General features: G+C 31.8%; 1 protein-coding gene across 1 annotated transcript in view; it reads left to right on the top strand.

Annotated features, from left to right (window-relative positions):
* The first annotated feature begins 8,251 nt into the window (after positions 1-8,251).
* The window catches only part of LOC117167542, a 32,612-nt gene continuing 18,085 nt past the window's right edge, over positions 8,252-22,778 (top strand). Inside the window, exon 1 of the mRNA XM_033352549.1 lies at positions 8,252-8,345. Within this exon, the coding sequence (XP_033208440.1) occupies positions 8,340-8,345 (6 nt within the window). The 5' untranslated portion in view covers positions 8,252-8,339. The remainder of the gene's footprint in view (positions 8,346-22,778) is intronic.

Below are 22,778 nucleotides of genomic sequence, written 5' to 3'. Positions count from 1 at the left end.
TTCCTAAGCGCTATGCCGGGGGAATCTAAAACTGGTAAAATCGACAATTTTCTAAGTATCACATGCGCTTAAGCTATGGTGTGGAAATCTGGGGATCGAAAGAACATAAGAGAATAGAAAATTTGCATGAGAGATTTTGGAGATGAGTTTTGGGAGTGCGCTGGAGTTGCCCAGGTTATATGCTGAAGGAAGAAATAGGACGAGAAAAAATGGTGGTGAGGCAAGTGAAAAGAGCCTGGAATTTTGAAGAGAAACTAAGAAGGAAAGAGAGGAAGAGGGAAGCAAAATTGCCCAAGCGTGCGATCGCGAGGTCATGGATAAAGAGAGGAGGGGTAACGTGGGCCATTAAAAATGGGAGAAGAAGAGATATGAAATGAGGCGTGAATGTGGTATAAACGAGAGGAGTACAGAGTGGGTGTAAATAGAGGAAGAGATGGAGGCAAGGCAAGGTAAGGAAAGATGGAAAAAAATCGCAGATTCAAGGTACAACAGCTGGTATAGAATGGTCAAGGGGCAGGGGAACCAAAGTACCTGAAAAATATTAAAAAGAAGAGCAAATGGAATAGAGTAGTGAGATTGAGAATGGGAGAGGGAATAAGAGCATGCATGTATTGGATGAATGAAGATGAGAATGTTTGTAGAGTATGTAGGTATGAGCAGGAAGTATGGTTGCATGTGTTAGAGAGGTGTACAGAGACCGACGGAGAAGGGGAGAGTAAAGAAAAGAGAATAAAATGGATTATGAATGAAAATGGTCAGGGGTAAGAATGGATGAAGAAGCTAGAAGATCTGAGGGAGACAACTGCTTGAACAGGATAGTAAAAAAACCAAAAATAACTCCCAAAGAAGGAGAGTTACGAAGCAGTGTTTCGAACTAAAGTCAGAATTTGAAATATTGATAATGGTAAGAGGAAATGAAAGCTCAGGGCAAAGTCGCAAGCGTTTAGAAATAAGAATAATAATTTAAGGCTGTATGTAACGAATAGTTCGTAAGATAGTATGTGGCTTGTTTGTGAGAATACTTGTAATGGTTACGTAAATACTCTCAAACCAGTAAAAGGGAGAGAGTATAAACAAATAAAGAACTATAACGAAACAAAATAATTCACATTTTTTAAATTGAAAATCATATAATAAAGCAATAGTCTGTTTTGATAAAGGTAACGAAATAATAATAAATCTGCAATAATAATGAAATTAATCAATATTGTCAGTATTATGTGTAACGTTATTTACTGGAGCAGGTTAAACAAATTTTTATAGACTCGTTTCAAATAAAATCACTATTTTTCTTGACGCATCTTCAACTTCAAAGAAGACAAACCATTTTTGAATTTACCTACAATGCAGGGTGTCCCCAGAGTATTGTCGTTCTTTGTAGTATTGAATAGAAAACAAAATTTTAATCGAAAAGTCCCAGAACATTTTTGGATCCATTGCATATTGTAGTTCAGGGAATTGAAATTATATGTAGGTGTACCGTTAGTTGCAAGTTTGCGTGAGAACTCGAAAAGCGGTATCTCTTACTGCGGGAACTGCACGTTGCTTCGAGCTTTCAAAGATAAAATAACAAGTGCGATTACGAATGTGATTGTCCTTTTGATTAGGATGGTCTCAAATTTTCTCGATCCGTAAAATAACATCGAACAAAACTCAATTCTTTTATTTAAACTTGTTCCAGATAAAATATTGGTTCATCGAAATTTGGGGCCTGGGAAAAATGGAAATGTAGACTAGATTCTCCGAAATTCGGTGAGCGGGGCACAAATAATCTCATTGAGCATAGATAATCAGTTAATTATTTCATATAATTAGCGACCTTCCTGATTAATGGAAAATTCAAATTTTTTGCATTCTCTGAATTCTTCTAAAAGCATGGCATTCTTTTCAACTACTTACAATTTCGTCAACTTTAATCTACAGTGAAATACTACTAAATTTAGCTTCACTATTTTTTTTCATTCTGTATTATCCTGTAGAACTCTCTAGATCTCATTCAATTATTTTTAATTCTTCTAAACTCCGTAGGATTTATGTTGAATATTATTGTAATTTCTTCTAAGTCTTTTGAATTCACTTAAATTCTTAGACTTGACATGTAATCATTTAAATTTTTTTTATAATTTTAAATAATTGTCTTGAAATATTAAGGATATAACTTGATTTATTTTTAACTTTTTAAATTCTTTTCAAAACCTAAAATTCTTTTGTTCTATTTCGAAATGCAGCAATTATAGGCGACGGGTGATCTGCTACTCAATTAGGATGGACACATTTCTCAGCAGAATTCTGTATAAATTGTTGGATTTACTTGAAGTAATTTGAATTCTTTTAAATATATTTTTATTTTTCATGAATTATTTAGAATACACATTGAAATAATTGGAATTCCTTAGTCTTTTGAATTCTGCAAAATTATCTCGATTTCTTTGCGTTCATTTTTAATGTTATCAAATCTGTTAAATATCTTTGAATTCTCTTGAGTAGGAGTAAAAGGAGATGCGCTGGGTGAGCGGCCGTCGATCAGGTATGAACAAACAAGCGTTTTCTACGAAACGGCCCTTTATCTTGGTGATTCCCCATCAAGGTCAGCCTCAAAATCGGCCCAGTGTTAGGGTTTCACTATATTTCTAAACTCATAAACTTTGGTCTACATTGAACTACTACTGAACTAGGATGCATTTGTTTCTTTAAATCTGCAGAATTCTAAGAAATTGAGAGAGTTTCGAAGAATTAAAAAGATTTCAAGGAATTTACAATAATTCAAAGTGAATTATAAAGATTTTCGAACAATCTAGAAAGAAGTTGTTCAATTTCGAAATCATTGAAAAGAATCCCATGCATTCAGAAGAATTCAGAAAATTCCAAACATTTGATTAAATTCTAAATTAATCAGAGAGATCACTGTTTATTTGCAATAATGTAGGAATTATCTAGGCTTATTAAAAGTATCTGTGTTACGCTAACCAAATTTCGGCGAATCTAGCCTACATTACCATATTTCCCATGCACCAAATTTCGGTGAGCTAATATTTTATCTGGAACATACTGAAATAAAAAAATTGATTTTTTGACAAAGTTATTTTATGGGTCGATTAAACTCAAGACGATTCGATTCAAACAGACAATAACATTCGTAATCGCACTTGTTTTTTATTTGTTTTAAAGCTTGAAGCAAGGTAAAGTTACCGGGATATGAGATTACTGCTTTTCGGGATCACACGCGCAATTAAGACTAAATTACATCTACATACAATAACAATGCCTTGTAGTACCCAAAATATTGAACGGACCCAAAAATATTCTGGAACTTTTCGGTTTGAATTTGTTTTCTATCCGTAATTACAAGGAAGGACAATAGTCCTAGGACACCCCGTATTAATTGTTAGTTGATTTAAATGAAATATTTTCATACTTCAAAATCTGGACTATCTTTCAAGGACAGATCCAGGCGAAGATTAAGGTGCCCCCCCCCCCTGCTTGAGATTCAAGACAGATGAAATTTGTCCGCGAATTTATTCAGGGGTCATGCAAAAATACTGTAAGATGATTTAGTGGAAGAAGGGTTTGGTCAAACCTTACGGTTTCTGACTAATTGAAAAAGTAGTTTAAGTATATGAAGAGTGGACACGCTGGGGCTTACCAAAAAATATGCAGCCCGTCTTACACGACAATGATATTCTTATGGGCTTGTATGGGGGTTGCATACGTTTTGGTAAGCCCCAGCGTGTCCACCCTGTATATTGAAGAGATTCATAGCATCTTGAATGAAATTAAGAGACTGCGTTTGATTATTAAGAATTTCTGTAGATTTCAAGTAATTAAAAATAATTGGAGATATTTCCAAAGATTTTAGAGAATTTCATAAGAATTCAAAGGTTTTCAGTAGATTCCAGTGTATTTTAAATGGTTTTAAAGTTTTTACGGTATTTCAAACATTTCACGGTAGTTCACAACCTTTAGAGTATTTTGAAAGATTTCAACGAGCCTTATAAAATTTTATAAGATTTTTCGGCATTCCAGTGGATTTAAAAGATTTAGTTATTTTTAAAGGAATTTCACAAGGTATTACAAATTTCAAGAGCTTTTACGAGATGTCAATCGATTTTTGTAGAATTGCTGGGGAATTTACCAAATTTAAGGGATTTGATCAATTTCAAGGAATTTCACAGGATTTTAAACAGTTCACGGTGTTATAAAATATTCCAAGGAATTGAAGGCGATTTTAATATTTTTAAGGATTTTCAAAGAATTTTAGAAAACATCAAAGGGTTTTGAACAGGTGTTCAATATATTTGTATTTATATTTCTATTTATTAAAGAAAGTTCCTATGGCTAAATAGCCCCCTGAGGAACAGGATAATTGAATACCATTTCAAATATGTGCAAGCACTGATCGGTAGAGTACTTGATTAATCTTATAATTAAGTATATAAACTAAATAAAAATAAATCAATTTATAGAGTGAACCCAATAATACGCATCAAATTAGGCATTAGATTAATGTATATTAATTAAGATTAGGGGATTAATTAGTAGCTCATGTGCGTGCCCGTGTGTGTTTCTATGTGTGTGTCTGCGTATGTTTGTGTGTGTGTGTGTGTGTGTATGTGTGGAACGTGTGTTATCTCACTGGGCTGTAGCCCGACCTCCTCTTTTTACACTCCTTGCCCTCAGGTATAGCATCACGCATCCCCTGAGATTGTGGTGCACCGGTTTGGTAGCCGAGCTGGTATCACAATCGATCGTAGGTAGGATCGTGCGTCCACGAGCCGCGAGGTTTCCACCGACACGAGAGCTCAGGGTCGGCTTCGTGGGCTGCGACCTTGACCTAGGGGTTGTTCTCGCGCCGGCGTCACGTCCTAGCCTCCTTGCCTCTTCTCACTTACGCGTTTTCCAGGCTCCCCTCTTTTTCATAATTACGCTCTCTTTTCACCTTACTCTCCTCTTTACCCCTCTTCCTTTTCCTGATTTTCTGCACCCTGTTCGCTCGCCCTTGTTTTCCCTAGTCACATTCTTACTTTTTATAAACTTCTGATTTATCTAAACCCTTCACCCATTTCCCTTTTTTAATTTCTCACAGTTCTTTCTTTAAAATCATTTATCAGTCTTTTCTCTTGCATATTATTATGCTCTCATTTTACCTTCCACTCCTTTCGCCTTTCTTTTCTCTAGGCCCCTTTCTTATTTGTCACAAGCCTTCGATTTAATTTACCCCTTTTTCATTATCTTTTGCTCACTTTTTTTCTTCGTCTGTCTTGTAATTCGACTCATCGTTTGTATCATGTGTTCTTTTTCCTTAACTTTCTATTCTTGTGTTTTATTATCCCATTCTAACTGATCTTCGCCCTTTTCTCTTACTTGTCTCTCATTTTTTATTTATATCTCTCTAATTTTTCCTTTTTTAACTTTTTTCAGTCTCTGATTGCACATTGACGTATAATTTAAAACTTCTCTTTACCATTATTATATTTTTTGTAATTCTGAGTGGAATCTGTCACCCGTTTTTTTTCTTACACCTCAACTCACTTTCATAACTTCCATCTTTTTTTATTTAACTCGCCTATCTCTCCTTTCACATAAATATGGTATTTTTTTACTATCTCGATTGTTGCGCCTTGTCTTCTTTTTCCTGAACTATTCTTCTATTTTTTTTCTCATTTTATTTAAATTTCGCCCTTTTTCTTTACATACCCTCACCCTTTTTTTACCTCTCTTATTTTCCCTCATTAACCTCTTCCGTTATCTACGGTCGTTATTTGATAACGGGTAGCAGTATTTGAAGGGTAATACGGCAAAAAAAAACTACGCCACATTTTGATGATCATGAGATTATTAGGTTAGACAATTTCTGAATAATGTCCGGCTCAAAGTCTGAAAGCAAAGTTTTTCTATCATGTCATGTTTGAAAAAACAGTGTGAGCAAGCATGTTTTTGGCTATTTAAAAAAACTCAGGTCGCGAAATAACGTTGTCGAGCCTTTTAAATAGGGTTAAAATTGAAGGCTAAACGTTGGACTTTAAAATAACTATATTGATAAAAATGTCAGCTGAACTGTTTTGAGTGGTAACAAATTATTTCTGTGCGCGCGTTCGTTCACCATCCCGCACTTCGCCATGGCCGCCATGGCGCGGCGTACTTGAATTGGCACGCACACCTAAGCACGCCCGCAGCAAAAAACTGTTACGACACAAAATAGGCAGTGGAAAATTTGTTTAACAATCTGAAAAGCTTAAGGGGCTAGTACACAAATAATATTTCAAAAAATCCAAAAAATTTTTTTCTCATTTTTGGTCACTATATACATCTAAAAATAGGATAGAAACCAACATTTGTCTCAAAGCGTGCTGAAAGTATCTGAAAACCGAAATACGCCGCGAGGCCCGCCGAAGCGCTTGTAACGCACGGTGTGCATGAACTAACTTTTAATGTAAGGTCGGGCTCCGTGAACTCGATCTGGCGCCGCGAAATCGAAAAAACGTGTCCTGAAAAACGAATTGAACAATTCTTTAGTACTTATCCGGTAGTAATAGTGCGGGTCTTTTCGTCATTTGGATCCGTTTTCAGCGACCCTGAAAACCCCCGAGTAGCAAACATCAAGCAAATCGGATCAATTTTCATATATTGCGTCCGCCATATTAAATCCGCCATTTTGAATTTTTCAATTCTGAGATTCGATTCATTTTCAGCGACCCTGAAAACCCCCGAGTAGCAAACATGCAGCATATCGGATCAATTTTCATATATTTCGTCCGCCATATTGCATCCGCCATTTTGAATTTTGACGTCGGTTTCGTTTTCAGCGTCCCCGAAAACCCAAGATTACCGAGTTTCACTGTTCCAGTCCCCATAAACTGCCCATAACTACATTTATTCTGTGTATCATAAAGGATACGCGTTGCTTCGAAGGGTTAAATTTTGAACGCGTTTTTCTCGAAGCAGTGTTTTTTAAGCTGGCGACAACGATTCCGGCCGATATACTGGGCCGATATGTCTCAAACTTGCAGGAAATTTTGATAAGGTGTATCGCTATCGTATGATCCTCGATCATAATTTTTCATTACCATTTAACAACTTTTTAAAACAATTTACGTTGCAAAAAACGGTCAAAAACACAAAAACTTCTACCATTAATTCATTTTTTAATATTTTTAAATAATTAAGGTTCATCCGATACCCACGCATGTGCTTTTTTAAGAATCTTTTTGGATTTTGTGTTTCGCATAAGCCAAAGGGGAGTTATCGTGGCTGCCGAATGAAAATCGATTTCTTTGGGCCTGGCGTATCTCCGCGGGAAGTCATGAAAAAACATTAAAAAATTTTTTTTTACATTTAAAAATATGTACTATAATATGCTGAGAAATCCACTTTTATGTAATAAAGTCTACTACCAAAAAATAATTGTTGAAAAAGGGTATTTATTTGTGTACTAGCTCCTTAAATTACAAGCATAACTTGAAACCTATTTTCAGCCTTAATATGAGTATCATGAAAGCCAGGTTCACATCTTAAAATGTTAATAAAAAGTGGTCAAAAATAGTAGTTTTTTAAAAACTTCTCCCTCCCTTTTCTCAGCAAATTTTCTGCTCTATTTAACAATTAAAAATCTAGAAACAAAATTGTCAGTTTTTAGACGAAATCAGAAACAAATCTTTCTAATTTATCAAAATTGCAAAAACGAGCATCCCAACCTCGAAGTAACAGCTATCTCGTTAACTTGGTCGGAACTTTTATGTTAATAAAACTGAATTCATGTTGAATTCAATTGAATTAATTAATTATGATAATAATTATTATAATAAATATGATACTTATGGTTTATATTATTATGGTACTTATGTTATGATAATTATGATATGTCATTAAAATGTACCAATCATAAATACATTCTAATTCGAATTGTACTTATCTCTCTTATTGGCTTGGATTTTTCTTATTTTCTCATGCACCCTCTATTTTCTACCGCTCTCATTTTCATTTTTCTTGTATTTTCTCAGATCTCATTTCCATCCCCCTTTTTCTCTCGCACTCCCCATCATTTTCTCAAACCCTTTTTCTCCCCTCCCTCATTTCCTCGCTCTCACTTCTCTCTCGAATCGCGTACTTATCCTGTTCTGCTGCTCTCACCCTTCGCAGCTTTCGCTCGTATCGCGCTCAAAACACCCCGGCAGTACCCATCCCCTCTTCAAGCCTACCAAGCGCAACGCTGATCCAGTCGCAGTTCATCGCAGTTCATCGCGTCGTCTCGAAGAGTACTGGGGTGCGAGGATATTTAGACCAGACTACAGGAAAGTGATCAAGATCGTGCCAAAATATACCATGCATCTGACATCAGAAGCATGCAGGTGGGTTCCCCTATCATAGGGAACTGCTTTTTTTAATGTTTCTTATTTTTATTCAGTTTCTTTTTGCTTCCTGGTAAAGAATTTTTACATTAAAAAGTAGTGCAAAAGTTTATGGATAATTCCAAAGAGAAGGAAAATTAGTGGGATAGTTTAAATTGTGTTGAAACTGTTTAAAGCGTTCTAGTGTTTTCGGCCCCATCACAAATTGGATCTTTAAAGCGGGGATGTTGTGAACTTTATTTTATCAAGGAGGCTGTTTGAAAAGTTGTAAGAAACATGATCTCATGAAAACACGTGTGATGCTTGCAGAAGACACTGCTGAAACAGTGAGTTTAGGATTTACGGTGTGCAATTTTTCCTTCTTTTGTAGAAGAAGGTTTTCATGTTCTGAAGAGTTTCTTCTACAGGAAGTTGAATTTAGTCGATCAGTTGATTTCTGTAGAGATATCTAATTTTATCCGTACGGAAGATCTGGAAAAAATATATTTGAAGGGAGGCGTTGATTATTACCCCTTGCAATTTGAATTATGCACTACTTAAAAATTTTTTTTTTTAATAAACTAAAAAAACCGAAATTTTTTATCAAATTGAAAAATAAGAAACCAGTTACGATTAAGATTAATAACAATTTAATAAGGAATCTCTTGTAATACTAGCTCACACTAATTGATCGGTTTATCTTACGGAAAATTCCGTACCATTCTATACGATGCTCAATTATACAAATGGAGAAAAAATTACTAGTTTTTGTATTTGTATTTTTGTATTTTTTTTTGTAAATCACCTCTTCTGTCACCAATTTAAGAGAGTATAGGTAATTTATTATTGAAAAATACAATTGTTGCGGCCATTCAAAAAATACGTGATACATTTTTCAAGAGCCTTAAACATTATTCACCCGAATTGTCCGTTTTTGTACGTCAACTTTAAGCACGGACAACTTTGTTAATTATGCTGGAAAAGATCCGAAAATGTATTGCCGGGTATTTTCAAGTGTGCTCTTTCAGAATCTGACCAGAAAGTTTCGAAAAATCCACCTCTTCCCACCCTATTTTTCAATTTAAAAAAAACGTTATTTTTAAGGTAATTTTTTCTTTTTTAATCGCATTTTCGATACGAAAGAGGCCTTGACAATAGCTGATATCACAAAAACTTCGGCTGAGAGTGTCTAAATAATAAAGGTATACACAAAGAAAATTTATGTTTCAACTTTAAGGGATTGAAGGACCACCCGTAAAATAACATTTACGAAAGCCGCTATTTTATGGATTCTTCTGAAAATAATAAAATGTAATAAAAAAATTAAAAAAGGAATATAAAATAACAAAAAAAAGGTTCTTTATAAATGTCTACCTCCACACGGTAAGAACTGGAAACATCTTTATTGAAGAAGTGGCTAAAGACGTTCCATACGTAAGCACATACAAAAATTTAGAACATGTTTATAAAAAAATCATTATAATAAAATTCTACTTGAATCAAATTCTACAGATTATTAAAATTTTAACCTTACTCAACTCTTATCTATTTTTAGAACTAAATTTATTTGCCATTATTTGGTATTGAAAATAGTAGTTTTAAAAAACTCCCGATTTTCACCCCTTTTATTCACCTCTATTATTTGTGATATGTTTCCTACACTTTTACCTGTTTTCAAAAGCTGAAACAACTTTTTCAGAATAATCCGTAAAACAGCGATTTTTTGTAAATATGTTATTTTAGGGGTGGTCGTACCACCCCTTAATGATAAAAAATGAATTTTCTGTGTGTATAACTTTATTATTTTGACATTTTGAGCCCTCGCTGCGTAAATTATGCATATACACTAATGATTAATTCAAATATTTTAGTTAATAAATAAATATAACTCTTTAATTTGAACCTATAAGTAAATTGTTGCACAATAATTTACTAATTGAAAGTAAATATTGAAACTAACGGTTATAATTGAATTATAAAGAGTGTATACTACCAATTGGATATGCTTCTTACTAGAGTATAAATTTAATTTGGTGTTTCCTAGCTTATAAGAAAGTCATACTATCGAATTCCGTATAGTAATAATTTAATTGAATTAAAGAAGAATTTGCTTAAATTTAATGTAAATTTGGTATAAATTTCATTAAATTCAATATAAATTAGAGTTAATTTAACTTAGTTCAAAATAGTGTCTAGTGAATTAAATTAAATTTTTGTTCAAATGAAGGAATATTGAACTTGATTTAATATAACCTACTTCCCGTGTCTAGCGCCAGACTGGAAATGAAAGGCCCTACCCGATGAGGCCCAGGTCTGGGCTTAAAAAATGGGGACCTGATCTGTCCTAGGTCTGGTCCCTTTAATTTGGTATTTTTATAAATAGCAAAATATAGACTTTTTTTAATAACAATAAATAATTGACTCAAAAGTTGTAATTTTATTTCATAAATGCTGATTATTTTTACGTTGACTGAATCTTGAGATTTTTATGAATACATATAAACGAGAACTGGATATATGATATATGTTACTCCGTTTGATCATGGTGCTACGCTCGGTCTTAAAGTACTGTTTGCTTTTGGCATTTTACGTGCGCTATAAACAAAAATAATATCACGGCGACAATACAACACTTGACATAATCTTGTCTATAGCCTAACCCGACGCGAATTGACCAATTAAGTGCTAATTTAAATTTAAGTTATTATAAAGTGAATAATTTTGAATTCGCCTGAATTCAAACGAATCTAACTCAATTGAAGATTTACTTGACTGCATTTAAAAGGGTTTTCTAGTTGTTAAGTTTAAAAAATCGATTTTTCTGTGTATTGAGAATCTTAGAAGTTATTAGCGACGTGCCCTATGATAGCCGATTATATCGTAATATTTTTTATTATGTTTTATTTCATTATTTCTGTATAAACGCATTTTTTCAAGAATCGTGTTCCAAGAAAGATTTGGGAAATTTTCGACTAGAAATATTTGGAAGATTGGGTCATTATTTTTTTGATTTTTGAGCAGACATGTCGCTAGGTCACTTTTTTGAAAAAATATTGTTTTCAAATTTTCTCAGCCTTCAAGGGTTTGGAAAAAAATAGTTCCAAACCATTTTTGTTGCAAAAAAGTAGGCCATTTGCAGAGGTTTCGAAAATTAAAAAAACCCCTGTGTCCTGACCTAGTCAATGTAATCATAATTAAATCCATATTTCACTTATTTTTCTTTATGCAATTTAAGTAGTTTAAGCCTTACCACAAAGCCGACATATTTACAGTGGCGCACCTAAGGATGCTCCAAGCTTGAGGGTGTAGAAACAATTTTTTTAAAAGTCACTTTTTGGAGTCGAAGAATGTATCAATAAATAGAAAAAACTCGTTTCTACTTATTATGTGTAGTTTCTTTTCAGTAAATTTTCAAAAATAGGTTCGAAACCCTAGCTCGAAATTAGAAGACCCCCTCAAAAGGGACTTTTACTTCATTGAAAATATTTCCAGTAAGTTCAAATTAAATATTAGGTTTAATTCAAGTTTAATTTATTTAATTGAATTTGGAGTTATTTCAGGTTAATCGAAAACTGAATTTCAGTCATTTCAAAAAATATATAATTATAATATGCATGCATCATTTTATTGATACACTATGCTTTTATATGCTAAAGGTTTCTCTATGCGCTAAGAAGTTTTCATATTTCAAAACGTAATGCCCTGAACTCGAGTATGAACTTAATGTGGAAACAAATATATATGGAAAAAATATTTTTGAACATTTTTAATAGTTCTTAAAGTAATACTGTTACCTATCACAGGGAAGCCTTCCTGAGCCCCATTAGAGCTTGGAAAAGGGAACCTATGTGATCTACACTATTTTTGTGATCAGGCCAGCGGCGGAACCATAGACACCCTACAGGGTGGGGCTCGCCACCAACCTGATACTGAGGACCTTACATAACAAATACTGTCAACCTTATATAATGCGTTATACGTATTATTTCGCAAGCTCAGGGGGGGGGGCGATCGCCCGATCGCCCACCTCTGCATCCACGCCTGGACCAGACACAGGTGTCCATAATGCATTATAAATTGAAAGTACTCTATTGAAAAATCTGACGTCGGAAACGGGATCGTAAACGTCACCGGAATCTTAATCGGAAACGATGCCGGAAACAAAATCGGATTTTGGGTTCGAAACCGACGTGGTTACCGACTTCGTTTCCAATGTAATTTCCGACGTCGTTTCAGACCTTGTTTTCGGTGCCGTTTTATACGTTGTTTCCAAGGTTGTTTCTGGCCTTATTTAAGCCCCATCTTTTGAATAAAGATTTGTAAAATATTCAAACCTAATGCAAAATTTATATCAGGTAAGTGACTAAAGTGATTAAAGCAAAAGAACGATTAAGAAGTATAATGAAAACAAGTAGATATTCGACTTTTAATGATGTATTAATTTTTACATTATGGTGTGCAAATAAGAATAATAAGAGTATAGATAAGGTACTGCGCAAAAGTGCTTATTACCAACATTCAATTCCATGTGCACACAGACTTGCACAATTTTACTGGTAAGTACGCAATTCTTATTATCAATTCTTATAATTCTTTGTACCATGCTACAATTGTTAATGAATGAATCTATAGTGTTAATTTTCTCAACAATTACATGTTCTTTTTTAGTAGCCGAATCGACCATGAAATTAATCAGCTGGACATAAGAACCATCAAATAACTGCCAAATCTGTTGTCAGATTGTTTATTACCTTTCAATGCCGACAAGTATAAAGAACCGTTTTTTATAATCTTTTTATATTAAACTGCTTGTTCGGGGATAAATAATTTTTCTATTTACATATGTTCTAGAAAAGACGATGGACCAAAGTATCTTCTTTCCGAAAGTTGCAGAAAGTTTTTAACGAATTTGGTATCGATGTGATCACAAAAATGTTTCACAGTAATTTCAATTTCAAAATCTTCATTCATCGGCAGATCATCGTCATCCAATGCATCCATAAGAAAGTCATCTTCACCTTCACTATGAAATAATGACATTCGTGTTTTAAACTGCATTCACCGTTTTTTTATTTTATTTTGCTTCAAATGCACAATATTAGTGCGTGCCAAAAAAAAGGTCTATTAAGCTAGCTCCTCCACAATCGAATTTAGGGATTTTTCATAGCTAAGAATTTTAGGCTCTTTTGGGCTTTTTTGGATACCAATTAAAATTTTTGGGCTTCCTTACTATTTTCAAAAAACAAATTTTCTTTTGAAGGAACAAGCTTATAGGAACTTAGTACCTCCACTTTCTACATTCATAAAATAATAAGAATTCAATTTCACCAGAATTTTGGGCTTTTCAGGGCAAGAGTCCAAACAGGCGAAAATTCTGGTAAAATTGAATTTTTATTATTTTGTAAATTCAGGAAGTGGAGGTGATAGAATAATATAAGCTAGCACTTCCAGAAGAATCCACGTAGTCTGGTTTCATACTTTTAGACGCAATGACAGTCGGAATTGTATGTAGAGTTCCGCGCAGAAATATATTTGGACATCCACGCAGATTTCTACGTGAAATACAATGTAGTTTCCTTAATTTACAAGAAAATCCACGTAAATTTTTTCAATTTTATATGGAATTTCTTATTCCACATAGGATCGTACGTGGCTTTCTGCGGGGAATTTTTCGTGACTTGCCACGTTAACTTTTACGATCATAAATTTAGCTATAGATATAGATAAGTAAGAAATTCAAAAAGGTCGGGAGACCGCATTTTTCCAATATATTTTTTTTCATGTTTTTGTGAATATTTAACTATTTCTCTAGATATCCTGGTATACGATTCACAACCTAAATTACCCTCAAAATAGTAAAGCTAAGAATAATTTGAATAATAAGAGGATTTAAACATTTATAAAGCTAACTTCACAAGTTATACAAAAGAGCAATCAAACTATTCTTAGAATTTTTGTTGTTTTCTAAAAGACCTAAAGATCAGGAAAAAGAATTCGTGACCAGATGAAATCGCGTGACAAACGCCAGAGATTTTAATCGTTTTTATTGATTTAAGACGAGGACAAACGTGGTTGTGAATTGTAATAAATTCCTTAGACCAAGTGGAATCAATTGTAATCTAATAGAGGAAATTCGATACTAATTATAAAAAGTATTTCCATTTTTAGAAGAGTTGTATCGATTTTATAAAAATGCTTATTGATATTGAACGGTAAATAAAGAAAATGTGACCTGATTAATCAAGGAGTGAAGAAAAAAACTTTATTTATTTTAATACTGCGGAATAGATTTTTCATTTATTTTATCAAATTACTGGAAAATTCTCTTCGCGTGTAGACTGAAATTGGAGCTTACCACAAAACGAAAACCAAACTTGGTATCATGCAATATTATTATCGTTATCGTATATGGCGAATATCTTTCTACCTTCAAGATATTCAATAATGCGTCTCAAAATATACACATTGACGTTCATTAATAATGCAATTGCATATCCTTATGTTGTAAATTGCAGTTTTGTTATATCAACATATATTTTGTTCAATAAGTATTTAAAGTATGTTCAAGTATACTAAGCAGATAAATATTTTCTTTATTTCTGCTCTAATAGCTTTCTATTTTCTATTTTAAAAACATATATTTTTAAATTCAAATTCGAATACAATTAGTTACCCTTATTTTTACCCGTCAATAAATCTTTCTAATAGTAACAATTTTGAAATATTTTGATCATATTTAATGAAGCGTTCCTCAAATGACAAAATGTCTAATAAAATGTTCTAAGGATTTTGTCCGAGAGTCAAACTTTATTGTGAACAAGATAACTTCAAGGCGGTTCCAGATAAATTAATGAAATTTGGAGGACCTACTTTTGCCACTTATGTCTCAAGACTGAACAAACATTTCTTGAAATATTTCTTACATTTCTCTAGAACCTTATATTATTGCTAATGAATCATAATGAGGAAGCAAAGTTCATCAAATTATATCATTCCTGATATACAAAGAAGTGTAAAACTCTAATGCCTAACCAGAAATTTATGCACAACAAAAATTTACTTCCATAAAAACTTATTTTTCATTAAAAAATTCTTATCATATTTGACCCAGTTGTGTAATTGAATAATTTATTTGTTATTTTATACCTTATACCTTATATAGAAGTAATCTTACAGTCATTTAATAATCTGTACATATTCAAAAAATGAAAATATCAGCACTTCCGGAAAACTTAACACTGACTGATGTCGGAAGTTTTTATATTGCAGATCTGCATATAGAAGTTGGAAAGCAGCAAAGTCCAAAAACGTTAAGGAAGTGCCTAATACAACGTCAAAAGTTTTCCGAATAATGTGCATAGATTTTTACGCTTTCTAGCATACAAGAATCAACACAAGTAAGGAGAAAAAGTGAGATATCTTTTATTCCTTTCTTCAATCTCAGTAATTAAATGAACATTATTATAATTTGAAGGTAATTTAATTAGTTTTTAATTAAAAGAAACTTCTCCTTTGTACATTTATAACATGGACGCGTGCAGTGTCTAGACAAATAATTAATTATTAAGAAATGAAAAACTGGGTTCGCTTAAATAAACTTTCTTTTTTTGGGAGTTAATTTAATATTCTGCCATTAATCAATATTAATCATCTATCAAAAATCTATATAGTAAATTTGAAGCATTTTATAATAAAACTTTCGAATTTGATTACAAAAATAAACACAACCTAAACTTCTAGAGAGAAGCATTTGGCGCCGCTAAATTTCAAGTATTCTTAACGTTAAAATTTAAAAAGAAATCTTTTAAAATAAAATGATTAATTAGAAATTTATTAATTACATTCCACAAATTTTTCGAAAGCAGCAATTCCTAAAAGTTTGTTTTTAAATGTAAACTATAATTTTTTAAACGATATACATATACTTTCGGGTAAAATTGCACTAATTTTTCTTTAAATAATACCGTAAATGTGAGCTCTGCTTCGATTACATTTTATATTATAAATGATTTTTAAACAGTTGAATATTTAAAAACATGATATATATTTTAAACTCATATATTACTTTAAGAGATCAAAGAATGCGTGTGCGCCCGAGTCGAAATATAAGTCCTTTTTGTATACTTTCAAGTTCTCTAGCCTCAGAGACTTTACAAGGATCTGATGAGGATTAATTCAATATAACGCAAGTATTATTTAACTACTCAAAATGTGCACAAATTTCCATTTTTGAATGTTTGGAGGTCTGAAAACGGACTTAATGAAATACTTATTAGATACTCGTAGATCCTCTTATTCATTCATTCTTATTATAATGTGCATGCCTTGTATAATGCGCTTTTTTAAAAATAGCAAAAATTTCAATTCAAATATTCTTAAAAAATAATCATTAATAAATGTACATAAATTTTATACCCGTCCATCTTCTTACTTGTATCGATTGCAGAATAAAACTACAATGTGATTTTATTGAATAAAAGAAACATTTAGTAGAATATAAATTTTCTATATTCAATAAATTGTTAATAATAATTTTGTTCCTTGTTCGTTGATAGGAGCGGTAGATTGATGTAATATTTTTGTATGTTTTGTAATAAATATTTATAAAGAAAATTTAAATTTGGTCTATTTCCAAGAATACCCAAATTTTTGTTTCCTGATTAGAAAAAAAAGTTCTAGTACTATAATAAAAATTAAAGAATTTTATTCCAGTATATTTTATTTGCATATGATTAATACCATAAGTCATACATGTTATGCAGTTTTATTGAAAAATTAATTAAAAAGACGTTAAGCAATAAACCTAGCAATTAAAATTAACCTTTAGAAAGTAGTATGAAAATGAGGAAAAACTATTATTAATGAAAAACAATGCCGGACTCAAATTTCAGAGGAGCTAAAAGGCATTATTATTTCTATATTTGTGGTTAATTTTATTTTAATCAATTAATTGATTCGCACGTTTATCCCTAAATTGAAGTGATCACTGGTGTCGTCCTAAACGAAAGTGGCCTAGCATTACTTTTCTTAAACTACGTTAGCACTTGTAGAAGTTAGGTCGGAGATAAAAAAGTCATATTTTCTATCAAAAATTTAAATACGTTGTTAAAACTTAATTTTTTAGTTGAAGGTTCATCTCTCTGGTTAAAAACTTACCTATTTTCATAAAAATTCTTTTCATGCTTGGTTGAAAATAAATGTTTAAAAGTGAAAATTAAACTAATCCATTTTTGGTTAAGAAATTAGCTTTTTAAATTAGAAATTTTATTATTTGGTTAATAATGTATCTTTTTAGTTGAAAGTTTAATCTTCTTTGAAATATTCTGTAAAAGTAAATCATTTTTATATTGGGGATTTATAATTACATTTAAAAACTCAACTATTTACTTTTAAATAAACTTTTGTGCCAAAAATTATATTGTTTGAAAGAAATACAGCTTTTTGGCTTGGAAATTCAACAGTTAGGTAGAAAATTAAACTATTAGGTTTAAACTTTACACTGTATATTGTATAAGTTAAAAATTAAACTATTTGGTAGAAAATTCATGTGTTTTGTTAAAAAGTTGTCTGTTTGGATAGAAAATAATGGTTTTTTTTGTGTAAAATATAGTCGTATTTTTCGATAAAAACTGAATCTTTTGTGTTGAAAATTTAGCTGTTTGTTAGAAAATTAAATTTTTTTTAAGCCATCTTTTTGGGTAGAAAATTATTCCTCTTTGTTAAAAGTTCAACTTTTGGGTTGGGAATTCAACTATATTGCTGATAATTCATCTTTCTTAATTAAAAATTATCTCTTTGTGTTAAAAATTCATCTTTTCTGATGTTTAAGGCCACTTTTTTTTAAAACATTTGACTTTTGTGCTTGAAAACTTTATTTTTTGTTGAAAATTCATAAGTGGTAGTAGAAACGCCATATTTCTTGATCAAAAATATATCTTTGTATGCTAGAAATTCAAATATTTGATCAGAAATTTAACTATTTTCTTAGGAATCGTCTTACTTTTAGAAAATTTAATTATTAGGTTAAAGTTATCATTTTTTGTGAAAAATGTAAATATGTTATTAAAAATTCATATTAAAAAATCCTTCTGCTTGGTTGAAAGTTTGTCTTTCTTATATGAAAAGAACCTTTTTTTTAATTTAGCCGTCTTCGAAAAAATTAATCTTTTTTGCTTAAAAATTGTACTATTTTCCTTAATTTTAAACTATTGTTGGCAAAACTTGTCGATTTTATTCGAAAGTTTATCTATTTGGTTTTTAATGCTACGATTTGCCTAAAATTAATTTTTGTTTTAAGTTCGTTTTTTGTGTATTAAAAATTCATCTATTTAAGTAGAAAATATCGTAAACTCCGTCTTCAGCAGACGGCTACGTTAATTTCGGGGAAGGGGGAGGTTAAAAAATTTTGTAATCTCACCTTGCAAATAATTCGTTCTTTTCCCTTTGTTGATTCCTTGCGACATTCCAACCAACTTTTTATTTGAGTAGAATTTTGTCTTTTTACGTTTGATTCTGAACCTGGTACATTTTTGACATCCAAAATTAACTTTTAAAAATTGCATATTTGCGCACATTTTTTCCTTTGTTTGTCAAAATACCAAAACATGTCAAAACTGTCTGCTACTTGAACTTGCATACGTCGCGTCGACATTCGAGTTGATTACAGTTGGCGCGTTTACTTAAAATTATGAAATATGCACGTCAATCTTTGCAACAAACAATTAATTGATATAAAGAATTATTCGGTCAAGACACAGCCTTATAAAGTGAAAGTTAAGACAATTATTTGATTTTACTAGAATAAAAATAAATAATCGATTTTAAATTTTAGGGAAGAAATACCGTTTTCATCACAAATATAAATTTTTAATATTTTTTTATTTCTTAATGCACTTTACAATTATTTTTTGTTTTAAAGAATTATAAACAAAAACCTAAACAAATAATTTTAAATAAGAGCACCAACAGTAACCAATCCGGTAAATATGCACGAAAACAATAATTATAATTAATTAATTATAAATTAATTATTAAATAATTAGTACTTCATTATTAAACAATTATGTATTTATTATTAAATAATTATCTATGAATTATTAATTAATTTTTCAACAATAAATTTTGGTCTATGTAGGTAGAAATCCAATTGTTTCGAACTCATTTTTTTGATAATTTATGTACCGAAAATTAATTTGATTGTAAAATAAATAGCAATATATCACTTTTAAATATTTTCCTATGATTCAAAGCAAATAAAAATTATTTCAATGTCAAAATTCCTTATAAATTATTATTATAACATGTACATATAATCCTATTAATGAATATCACACATTATATTGTGAAATAGTCTAGAAATTTACAGTGACTTTTAAGAAAACAGCCAAAAAGTAGATCTTTTTCAATTTTTTGAAACATTAAAGTCAATTAATGAGGTTAAAAAATGTTCTAACGGAATTATCGCTATGGATGCATAAATCGACTTGCTTTGGACTATTTTTATTGATAATTTAAATCTAAAAAAAATTTTATTTAACTTTGAAGAAGTTCGTTTTTTTAAGTTTTTAGCTATATGTCTACGATGCAGAGACAAAAGGAATTTTTCAATGACATTTTAGGGGAGTGTTTTTGACAATCCGTAGAAAGTTTGCATTGCTATTAGTACTTCACGCAAACACCTTTTTTATTGTATGTTTGTATTTATATGAATATAGATAATATGTCTATGTTAGATTTTCTGTCAAACAAAAAAAAACTCGAAAAAATATATTCTCACATTATAATATCCAGTAAATTTTAATCAATGTTAATATTATTATTTTATAAATAGTAATTATTTTAAATATTTAAAAATAGTTATTAATTAATATTTTAGTTAATTTTCAATACTAGTTTCAATAATTTTACATTTGGAACCTTTAAATACAATTTTAAATAATTGCAGAGTTTTTAGAGTATTATCGTAAAGGTCATTTACACCAGCCCCCCATACAAAATTTTGCGACACAAAACTGTAGGAGTTATACATAGGTGTTACGCAGGGGGGGGGGCTAGCGTCACGCTATCGCCTCCATTTGAAAAATCAAAATTTAAATCACTTGATATTGAAGATCTTCAAATGCGCTCATACCCGTGCAGAAATCTCGATCTGGCCCCGATTGACGCATGAAACACACGCCCAGATCGGGGCCAGCTCGGGACACTCGGTCGGGAAACCCGATCGTTACACGATCAGTCTTATCATAATCAATTTATGAATTTCACGAATAAAGATTTTATTATAAGTCAACTCGAAACTATCGAATGGTCCTCTACTTTCGAAGGCTACCTTAATATTTAGAATTTCCAATTAAGTTATTTTATTATTATTATTATTATTATTATTATTATTACACCATTAGGCCATTTACCTTTCGGGGTAGGCGTGACTCACTCGGTAGGGGAAAGGAGTAGTGTGTGGAAGGGATACAGATTCTTCAGATTGATCCAGAATTCTCGTCTTATTTAAGTAAATAACACGTTCATTCCGCAACACTGCTCCGACCCAGGTTGCTGATCAATCTCTCTAGCAATCACCTCAAGCGAAGAACCTCACGAAGCCGTTACGTAAGGTTCCCCACTTGGGTCCATTAGTGGCCAAGGTCTTTTGTTTCAGGCGTCATCCAATCTACTGACACTCTTTTTATTAACTATGTGTCGCCATACTTTCCTGTCCTGGCATACTTCTCTAGCTTCTTTTATGTCTATGCATTTTTTCATGCAGGCTCTCGTGTTTCTGTGACTTCTTATGTCTCTTCTAACTAGGGTCTCATTCACACATTCTACCATTCTTTCCGCGGTCTACCTCTGGGCACGCTGCCATTTACTTTACCTTGATACACTTGTTTTGTTAGTCGTTCATTTGGCATTCTCTCAACATGTCCGAACCATTTTAACCGATTTCTTTCCCATGCGTCTACTAGCGTCTCTTCTGCACCACTTTTACTGTTACTTACCACTGTTACTTACTTTGTCCATCAGGGTCTTCCCGCATATTATGCGCATGAATCTCATGTGAATTGCGTTAATTTTACTCTTATCTTTTTCTTGATAGGTCCATGTTTCGTTACCGTATAGTACTGTCGGTACAAATATGGAATTATGTATTGCCATTTTAGCTTTATTTGATATATTTTTACTTATGATAAGGGGACCTGCTCTACCAATAACCTTCTTACTTTCATTTATTCGTCTATCTAATTCCTCATTTATCTTCCCGTCCCTAGTAAATAAGCTACCAAGGTATACGAACTTATCAAATTGTTCAATTCTCTCATCATTTAATCAAATATTGCATAATGTTTTCTCACTCTTTCCTTCGAACACCATAGTTTTTGTTTTATTTGTGTTAATTTTGAGACCCATGCTCTTCATGCTTGCATCTAGTTTATTCAACATTCTTTGTAAGTCTTCGATAGACTCTGCCATAACAACCTTATCATCTGCGTACGCTAACCCACGTACCCTTACTGTTTGGAGATCCACACCCTCTTCGTCGAAGAGAGCCATTCTTAAACACTTGTCCATAAAAAATATAAATAACCATGAAGACATAACACATCCTTGTCTAACTCCTTGAATAGTAATTTTAAGTTAAAATTAAAATACTACAGATACCACATTATTCACGGACGTTTGTAAATGTATATTTTCTGAGCCACCTTGAAATAAATAAAAAACTACAATACTTTTTCCAGACATTTTTTTTTCTCTCTCTATCTCTCTCTCTCTCTCTCTCTCGCGTTGTTATGCTAAAAATAGGATTTAGGTTTTTATATTATTTTTTATACCTAAAGAAAAATGTCCTACAAGTCTTATTTTAGATTTTTACATATCTCGCGTCTTTTGGCGTAAGATTGGAATTTTCGATTTTCTGCATATTACGATGAATAAAAACAAAATTACGAACCCTCCCTAGTGGAAAAATCATCTGGCTGTCTGATGTCAGATCTGGCCCAGATCTATCGACGTCTAAACCGTCCTAAAAGTCTAGTCTGGTTCAGATGTGGGTATGGTCAGCAATCCACAACATAAAAATTTATGAGTGTCAACCAGCCAAAGCATTTTTTACAATTTTCTAGAAATTGTCAGGATGTCTAAAATTATAAAAAATAAGAAATTAACGCTTTAAAATCAATTCTTTTTCTTATTTTCTTGGCAGTTTGGTCTGCTCCAGATCTGGGACTGGTCCGCAATCCATACCATAGAAATTTCTAAGCGTTAATCAGCCAACGGTTTTTCAATATTCTCGAAAAATTTCCAAAGTGTCCAAAATCATAAAAATTAAGAGATTAACACTTTTACCAATCAGTTTTTTTCTCTTATTTTCTTGACTGCGAGGCGATAGATTCAGGTATAGATTGTGGTTCGAAACACCGTAGCGTTAGAAATTTGATTTGTGATATAATGTTTAAA

Source organism: Belonocnema kinseyi, chromosome 2, assembly GCF_010883055.1.
Source record: "Belonocnema kinseyi isolate 2016_QV_RU_SX_M_011 chromosome 2, B_treatae_v1, whole genome shotgun sequence".
Lineage (NCBI taxonomy): Eukaryota > Metazoa > Arthropoda > Insecta > Hymenoptera > Cynipidae > Belonocnema > Belonocnema kinseyi.
Note: the sequence above shows the minus strand (reverse complement) of the source record. Positions and strands in the feature narration are given on the sequence as shown.